This window comes from Lutjanus erythropterus, chromosome 13, assembly GCF_056507025.1.
Source record: "Lutjanus erythropterus isolate fLutEry1 chromosome 13, fLutEry1.hap2, whole genome shotgun sequence".
Taxonomy (NCBI): Eukaryota; Metazoa; Chordata; class Actinopteri; order Lutjaniformes; family Lutjanidae; genus Lutjanus; species Lutjanus erythropterus.
This window is the reverse complement of record NC_139329.1, coordinates 18281839-18291006: the sequence shown is the minus strand read 5'-3', so window position 1 is coordinate 18291006 and position 9168 is coordinate 18281839. Positions and strand designations below refer to the sequence as shown.

The 9168-nt window shown below is 38.6% G+C and overlaps 1 protein-coding gene across 1 annotated transcript; it reads left to right on the top strand.

The window, feature by feature from the left end:
• The first annotated feature begins 3037 nt into the window (after positions 1–3037).
• On the top strand, positions 3038–8968 carry arsa (arylsulfatase A). Its single transcript, XM_084734989.1, has 8 exons — positions 3038–3347; positions 4643–4883; positions 5021–5239; positions 5378–5547; positions 5700–5824; positions 7057–7184; positions 7276–7378; positions 7486–8968. Exons 1-8 carry the CDS (start codon positions 3127–3129, stop codon positions 7779–7781), a joined length of 1503 nt encoding a protein of 500 aa, XP_084591115.1. The 5' UTR covers positions 3038–3126; the 3' UTR covers positions 7782–8968.
• Positions 8969–9168: the final 200 nt, after the last annotated feature.

Sequence of the window (9168 nt, the reverse complement as noted above, 5' to 3'; positions counted from 1 at the left end):
ATAAAGTATACAGTTAAAGATATTGAAGACACATGTTTGTTGCCAAATTAAGCAGCATCAGGTAGTTCTCTTAAAAGTAGTGAAGGTTGCAGCAGATTTCAAGTGATCAGGTAGTGAGTTCCAGGTCTTTGCTCTTTTCACAGAAAAAGCTGTCAGAGCAAAAGATGTTTTACAGAATGAAGCTCTACATTTGCCTTCTCTGTTGGATCTGCTGCAGCTCCGTATTTTCATAATGCGTTTACAGAGAAGCAGAGTAGCAATTCCATTTAAATACAAGCTTTACATAATTAAAATCAATTAGGTTTGCAAAACTTTAAGTCTGGTGTCCTTTATATTACTAATATAAATACGAAGTTGTTTGAGTGTTTGTGTGTTTGTATGTTTGTGCGTTTGTGTGTCATTCTTCCAGTATCTACTGGCATCAACACTAAAGTTTTATATGGAAAGTTTTCATTTTTCTTTGTTTTTTACTCCTCTCTTACTTATATATTTTACTCTATGATTTAATTAGAAGTAGTTGGCCTGAGATCAGGACATATCTATAAATGTGTGTTTGTATGTGCACTCTCTTTAGTTCAGTAGGCCAAATATTACAGTAAAAGGTGTTGCTTCATGTAGTAAGCCTGCTTCTCCCCTTTCCTGAAAAGTCACACTGTTGGCTATATACACACAATGATTTGATACATAACACACATGACATAAAGTAAGTATAGATCTAATGAGGAATACAACCATCCATGACTGGTTGGGTGGGGCTGATATTCCCAAAGCATGAAAAAAAAAAAAAAAATGCAAGAAAAGAAAGCCAAAAAGGGGAAAATGAGAAAACAGCTGATAAAATTGCATCAATTGTTGTGGAGCATCTGCCTCTTTCTGTCCTTTATCTCAATTCTCTGTATCTTTCTTTGTCTCTCTCTCTCCCTCACACACACACACACACACACACACACACACACACACACACACACACACACACACACACACACACACACACACACAAACACAGTAGCTGCTGAATGTAGGTCAGTCCTGTGGAGAGACGTGAAAGTGAATAGTAAATCAAAACTATCTATCAGCTGATGCCACAGCAATGCTTCCCTGAGGCTTAACCGTGGTGCTGGACATTATGTGAGCAAACTGATAGCCATACACACACACACACACACACACACACACACACACACACACACACACACACACACACACACACACACACACACACACACACACACACACACAGGTGCTTGTGGTGAAAAGGTACAGTGGATGTGTTGCATAATTCATCAGGAAACAGCCATTATCTGAATCCCAATAGCCACTCCTCACTGACTCCGTTTCAGATGTCAGCATCACTTTGCATAAAATCACCTGGGACTCACCTGAGTGAATTGCTCCAAATTACATATGTGTTGTGATTTTTATGTATTCTATGTACTCATTTCATCTCTACTTCTCCTCTTATAGGCACAGTCAGTGCCAGCTGATTTAAATGCAGGTAGCACCCTCCTTTTCTTTCCCTGTCCACCTCACTGAGGCTTAGCTCGAAGAATAAATAAATAAATAGGCCCAGTTCTGGACAATAGCCTTTACATTACAAAATCAGCTGTGACGTCCATTTCTCCTCAGACTGGTCCCTCCTGCAGCACTGCATCGCTGATTTATTTCTCCTCTTGTTTGCGTAATTGACCATGTGTCAGGTCGAATCAGTGGCAGAAACCAAGGTTGGCACAGAGGACAGAAACTCAGCCGCAGGCCCTCCGACTAACAGCTCCACTCAAGAGGGAGGCAAAACATCAGATGTGCAAAAACAGCTGAGGACATTCTGGACAGTCTCTGTCTTGCCATAGTGGGCAGGGCCTAGTTACAACAAGCACAAATTCTTGTCATATTTATACAAACTTATTTTTTAATAAGTTTTTGGTATGAAAGTCCAGCTTAGCAGCTTTAACTTGCAGTAAAATACATATGGGCATTATGACTTACAAATAATATCTCAGTATTTTTAGATAATGCTGCAATTTACAATTTTATATCTCAATATGCACATATACATTATACACAATTTTTCTAAACTAACACACCATAAAGTAGGGCCAGGTGCTATGGATAAAATTAAGCATCCTAATATTTTTGACCAAATACCTGCATCAATATTGCAACAATATTTTAGAGATGACTACTGTGTCCTTCACAAAATATTAACACAATAAGTGTTTTTAAAAAATACATAATAATCAGTAATTTGGATACAATGACTAAGTGAGTAAAGGCAAATAATAGAGCAGCCAGACAGTCTGGCAAGTTATCACTTTAAAGCAGCCTTTAAAACAAAGAAAAGTCAACACTTATACTATATCATGATATAACAACATCCAAAATCTGAGATATCTTATCTCATATCACAGTATTGATATAATACTGATATATTGGCTATTCATATGCTCCAAATTGGACCTCATACATAGAGCACAATTCTCCTTATTTTAAATCTACTCTGATGAATCAACAAAGACATTATAAACTCCTGACCTTATTCAATCAGTTTTGAGATGAAATCACAAAAAAAATCAACAACTTTTTAAAAACTATGCAAAACACAGCAGTTTCTACCAAAAGAGTGGATAAACAGAGCAGGACTAGAATTATAAAGTAAGCAGGGACAGTATAAAATTCATTAAAGTGTTGAAAGAATAACAAAGAAAAGATTATTATTATTATTATTATTATTATTATTATTATTATTATTATTATTATTATTATTATTATTATTATTTGGTAATGAATTTGGATCTTCCTGTCGTATTCACTGAATCCAAAAGTACATAAGATAGAGTTATGGTAAATATGATCAGCAATAAATCGTGGCAGTTTACTCCACAGTTGTTTTATAAGTTGGCGATACTAAAATAAATGCACCAGTGTTTCTTTCAATTCTCCACAAAAAGAACAACATATATCAATCTTTCCTAAACTTTTTTATTTGCATTTCGTGGGCGAGTCCAAGTTGGACTACATCTCCTCACCGTGCCTGACGTCACTTGAACGCGACAGCGAACGCATCACATGATGTTTTGTTTTAGTTCCTCTTTCGGGTCCTAATTCAGTTAAAAAGCAGGGAGACGCAGGATGGACCACACCTGCCTCTTGTTTCTGAACATTTTTCTTCTTTGTACCTGCTCGGCTGCACCGCTGAATTTCGTCCTCCTGTTCGCAGATGATCTGGGTTTCGGGGACTTGGGCTGTTATGGACACCCGAGTTCAGTCACTCCAAACCTGGACCGCCTGGCAGCGAGCGGACTCCGCTTCACAGACTTCTACTGCACCAGCCCCGTCTGCAGCCCGTCCAGGTATCTGTCTGTAATTCATGCAGCACTGACGCTTTGCAGAAGGAATCAGAGTTCATTATTACAGCCTTATTATTAAGCCTCTCCCACGACGGTGAAACGTGACTTAAAGCAAGCGACTGAATTCCGTAATCATCTGTAAAAACAGACGGGAATAAAAGAAACATTTTGTATTTAACTTGCTGTTGACCTGCAGGGATTACTTATGTTTTGCATATATTTTCATTGCTGTTATGATGCATTACCAGAGGTCTGATGATTTCCTAAATTTCATTTAGCTCTAAGATAATTTATTTATTTATTTTACAGCTATTTAACCAGTAAGTCCCACTGAGACTGAAAATCTCTTTTAAAAGAAGGACCCGGTCAAACTAGCAGCCAATCAGAACATATTATAATGCAACAAATACAACACATTAAACAAGAATCCATAATAAAACAGCATCAGCTATTGCACAGATTTGCTCAGCTAGAGAAAACTGTGCATTAAACATGGCTGGTCTGTGCACAGTACGTTTAAACTGTTTGGTTTTAGCACTTTAATGACAGCAAGGGAAATTAAAAACGTCTTTTCTGTTTTATCAATAAAATAGAGACACCATGTAGTTTAGCTCCCATTTGTTATCATTCACCCTTTTCCCTTTTTTCCTCACTATTCATAAGCTTCAGACCTTATAATGTTCCACATCTTTCATACTCCTTCAGCTGCTTCTCCCCACAAATTAAAGCCAGCAATCCACCAAAAAGTTGGATGGCGTTACACCTTAATGCTAGCTCTGCAAAAATAAGTAATGTCTGACAGTGTGTCTTACATTGACTATGTAAGTTTATTCTAATATTATATCATTCAACTTTACAACACTACGGTGCAATACTTGTGGGAGGAAGTGAAAACAGATCAGGTTGTTTGGTGAACGCTTGTGTAATAAGTTAAACAAAAATAACTCAATACAGTGAACAAAACTGGAAGTAAATCACTTGATCAACCTCACCACTACATTGTTCAACAGATTTTGAACACAGTGTTACACTTTTACAGCTTTTTAAAATCCCACGATGTGTATGGTGCATGTACATCTACGCACTTACTAACATTAACAACAGCTGGTTAACAATGAGGAATTTATTCATGTTGAAATTCTAAGATTTGCAAATAAGTAATTTGTGAATTATTACATGATTTAGAGCCTTTTATCCACGTCTTGTAAACTGTTCAGTTTCTGTCTTGCAACATGAAAAGCCAAACCTCTAGTCTGCACATTCAGTAACAGCCTTGCTTTTCTCCGATCGTCTTCCAGGGCGTCGTTGTTGACGGGGCGCTATCAGACCCGCTCAGGTATCTACCCGGGAGTGTTGTACCCGGGCTCTATAGGTGGTCTTCCTCTGAATGAGACCACGATTGCTGAAGTGCTGAAACCTCTGGGCTATGCTACTGCTGCCATGGGGAAGTGGCACTTAGGAGTCGGAGACAAGGGGATGTTTCTTCCAACCAACCAGGGGTTTGACCAGTACCTTGGGATCCCCTACTCCCATGACATGGTCAGTGTGATTGAACTGTGCTTTAAACTTGAGTTTCACAAGTGGTTAAAGATTTTGAAATGTATTCTCTGATGCTGCATATTTTCTGCGATATCTATTTTAATGTTTGTTCTTCTGTCTCCCTCTTTCTGTCCCAGGGTCCCTGTCACAACCTGACCTGTTTTCCTCCAGATGTTAAGTGTTTTGGATTGTGTGATGTTGGCACTGTCACTGTCCCACTAATGCACAATGAGGCCATCAAGCAGCAACCAGTCAACTTCCTCGATCTAGAAAGGGCTTACGGTGACTTTGCAACCAGTTTTATTACAACAGCAGCCAAGAAAAAACAGCCTTTCTTCCTCTACTATCCTTCGCATGTAAGTGACAAAAGCAATCAAAGTAAAGCAAGAAAACGCCGCAATGTTTTCACGCTCATGTGGTTAGATTATGGTAAGATAATGCAATGACGCAGTAAATGTCACAATAACTGCATCTTCTTCTAATTATTTCAACAGCACACACACTACCCCCAGTATGCAGGTCCAGGGGCCGCTGGGCGGTCTTTAAGGGGCCCATTTGGCGACGCTCTGTTGGAGTTTGACAACACAATTGGAAACCTACTGACAACCCTGGAGAAGACCGGAGTGATCAATAACACACTGATCTTTTTCACCTCAGACAATGGGTTGGTTTTCTCCCCTGTTGTTTTATTATGTACTTTAATTTCCCACAATTCCACAAAAAAAACCCTCTTGATTTTTTCTTATTCCTCTTATGATGTTGCTTTTTTTTGGGGTCTCTAATCAAATGGTGTGTTATTCTTGCCTCTTTGCATAGGCCTGAACTGATGCGTATGTCCCGTGGAGGTAACGCTGGCCCTCTGAAATGTGGGAAAGGCACCACATATGAGGGGGGGATGAGAGAGCCAGCCATCGCCTTCTGGCCAGGGACCATCAGGCCAGGTCAGGACACCTTAACATCTACACAAAAAGTTTAGACAAAGACAAAAAATACAAATAAAAATGAGTTTTCTACATATATAATTTATAATTAAAACTTTTCCCTTTCAAAGGCCGTCCTGTTAGTTCTCCATATTTTACACTGATTACATGCATTCCAGACATCTACTGGTCTCCTTTGATTCCAGTATGAAAATAAACATCATAATAAAGTGAAACCAAACACATTTACACATAACCTTTTAGTGATTGCTGCTGAATAATAATCCAGTAATTATCCATTTTACAGGGCAGTATCTTTTTTCTTTCTTAGTATAATACTTCACTCCATGTGTGTACTACAATATCTGTGCAGTTGTCCTGTACAATTATTCATATATCTGTGTAAGGGAAAGGTTTATATTTTGTATAGAATTTGTGTATATGGATTTTTATACCATTGTCATTGTGGGGTGTGGGATCAATAAAGTTTATCTTAGCTTATTTTACTTTTTTAAAAAACATTCTTACAGTTTTTGTGTTACATCAACAAGCTAGCTGGTACAACAATAAGCTTTTTTTTATTGAATTAGACATATATAGATCATATACAAAGCATGAACAACAAGGGTTTTTATTCCTATAAACTGTTTAACACAAACTATATACAATTCACCACAGCCTTTGCAAAGACAGAAAGCAATATCCGTAAAATGAATTAACAATTCTTTTATCGATGGAGGATCAGAGGAGAACCAAGAGTGTGTTATGGTCTTTTTGGCCGCAGTTAAACCTGCAAATGTGACTTTTCTGAGGGCTAATGTGCATTTATCGCTGAGAGAGCAGTCATTGCTAAGTAAAAATAGCGTGGGCTGTTTAGAAATCGGAAATTAAAGGATTTTTACAAGATATTTAGCTACCTTCAACTAGAGATTAGATACAAAGGGGCAATCCCAGAAGATGTGAAGGTATGAAGGTACAATGAATAAGCTGATGTGCTGTTTTTTTTTGTTTTTTTTTTGATGAGATAAATGTTAGTCCAAATATTGTTCCAGTCCTAACCTACTGTTTATAAAGGTTACACCTATATGTATTATTTAGAATATAATTTTATTTGTTTATATTTGTTTTATTTCTAACTCTCAGTTTTAATTGCTGTCTGATATGTGTGAAGGCACTGACAGGATTGCTGCATAATTTCTTTGTACTCTGTTTGTGATTTTATTTTGTTATTTTTTCTGTATGCACTTCTTTAGGTGTGACTCATGAAATCGCCAGCACTCTAGATATCCTCCCCACGATTGCAAGTCTGGCAGGAGCCAAACTACCCCCAGTGACGCTGGATGGGGTCGATATGACAGAAATTCTTGTCAACCAAGGAAAGGTGGTGGCATCATACATCACACTGTGTAGACACTGAAATAGTGTGAAAACCTAGTCATGTATTCATTTTTATCTTTGATCATTTTTTGCAGAGTAAAAGGGAGTCGATGATGTTTTACCCTGTAGATCCCAGTGAGATGTATGGCCTGTATGCTCTCAGGTTAGGGAAGTACAAGGCCCACTTCTACACAAGAGGTACACTTGGCTTCATATACACATTATGTTGAAATTTCAAAATCAAACTTAATCCCAGTCAGAACCGAGGTGTTTTTGACTTCTTCTTGTTTATGTTTGTGCATCAGGTGCTACCCACAGTGCTACTACCCCAGACCAAGACTGCGCAGCATTTGCACATCTCAAGCCCCACGACCCCCCCCTTATTTTCGACTTGGAGGCTGACCCCTCTGAACACTACCCTCTCCCCGTGGAGGAAAGACCAGACCTCCAAGCCCTACTGGAGAGGATCAAGAAAGTCAAGGACCAGTTTGAAGCCTCCATGGTGTTTGGACAGAGCCAGATATCAAAAGGAACAGACCCGGACCTGGAGCCCTGCTGCAATCCTCAGTGTAGCCCCAAGCCCAGCTGCTGCCAGTGTTGATGTGAGAAATTCTCACAACTGCTAATAATGTGGAAAAGTCCAGAAGCACTGATTAACAGGTTGAGGCAGTGGTAGACCAGCAACTCCTGTGTTCTGAGGTAGAACTAAGAGTAGCCAGACCAGGACTCTGGCTGCTTTAGAGAGAACGGTATTTGGCTCATATGACGGTGGTTTCCTGCCGGAAAAGGCTGATGGAAAGGCAAGGTGGTGAATGTATGCTAAATATAGTTTACACTTCCAGGAGTACTACCAGGAACAACTGTAATATTGCAAGCAATCTATTTCCTCAGTGAGGAGATTATTTCCTTAAAGGAATACTTTGGATCATTTGATGTGAGGTTGTATGAGGTACTTATCAATAGTATTTATCAGTACTTATCAATGTATTACCAAAATGCAGGTTGACATGCCCCAATTTGGAGAAGTAGAGAGGGGCACCAGCATGGAAGCTAAGCAATGGACTCCTTGTGGACAGGGTCTGCAGCAAAATGCAGCTTAGCCACTTAAAAAGGCCCATCAAAAAAATCAGTGTCAGTTGAAGTGTACTTTATATTTTGGATATATCTGCTGCTTTAACTTGCCGCCAGACAGCCTTTTTCAACAGGAGATACTGTAGTTTCTTGTGTTATTGTGTGACTTTGATGAATCCAAACTAACCCTTTAAAACACCAAGGTGACACATTTACACAAACAAACTAACAGGCCGAGGCAGCGGTAGATCAGCAGCTCCTGTGTTCTGAGGTAAAACTCATTTGCTGCTTTAGAGAGAACAATGTTTGGCTTATATGAAAGTGGTTTCCTGTTGGAAAAAGCTGTCTGATGGAAAGGTAATGTGGTGAAAGTGTTCAAAATATAGTGTACACCTAAAGTGGCTAAAATACATTTTGCTGAGGAACCTGTCCACAGCAGTACATTGCTTTGCTTCCTACACTGGGACTCCTGCTGCTTCTTCACTGCTGCGATCACCATTTTCTGTGGGTCATACACAGACTATGAATGAGTACCTCATAAAGCCTCGCTTCAAATAGTCCGAACAATCCCTTTTAATGTTAATGCTGACTATATTTAGGAGTTTTTGTGTATTTTTTATTATGAGACTGATTATGTAAATTATTATGTAATAGGATTTATGTAAATTCTTTGAAATCATAACATTTTGAATAAATGTGTGGATTTTTATGTGAAAATGCTTTGCAACATATTTGAATCTAGGGCTGCAACTAATGGCTGTTTTAATTGTCAATTAATTTGTCAGTCATCTTCTTGAATAATTGATTAGTTTTTTTGTTACATAAAATGTCAGGAAATGTAGGAAAATGTGCTTCCCAATGCCCAAAGTGACGTCCTCAAGTGTCTTGTTTTGTCCACAAAACAAAGATTTCAGTTC

Bases quoted from the DNA above. Each gene is read 5' to 3' on its own strand.
- arsa (XM_084734989.1), top strand. From the start codon at position 3,127: ATGGACCACACCTGCCTCTTGTTTCTGAACATTTTTCTTCTTTGTACC. The intron at 5,548-5,699 runs GTTGGTTTTCTC...CTCTTTGCATAG, and splicing joins TTTTTCACCTCAGACAATGG to GCCTGAACTGATGCGTATGT. The intron at 7,185-7,275 runs GTGGTGGCATCA...CATTTTTTGCAG, and splicing joins TTCTTGTCAACCAAGGAAAG to AGTAAAAGGGAGTCGATGAT.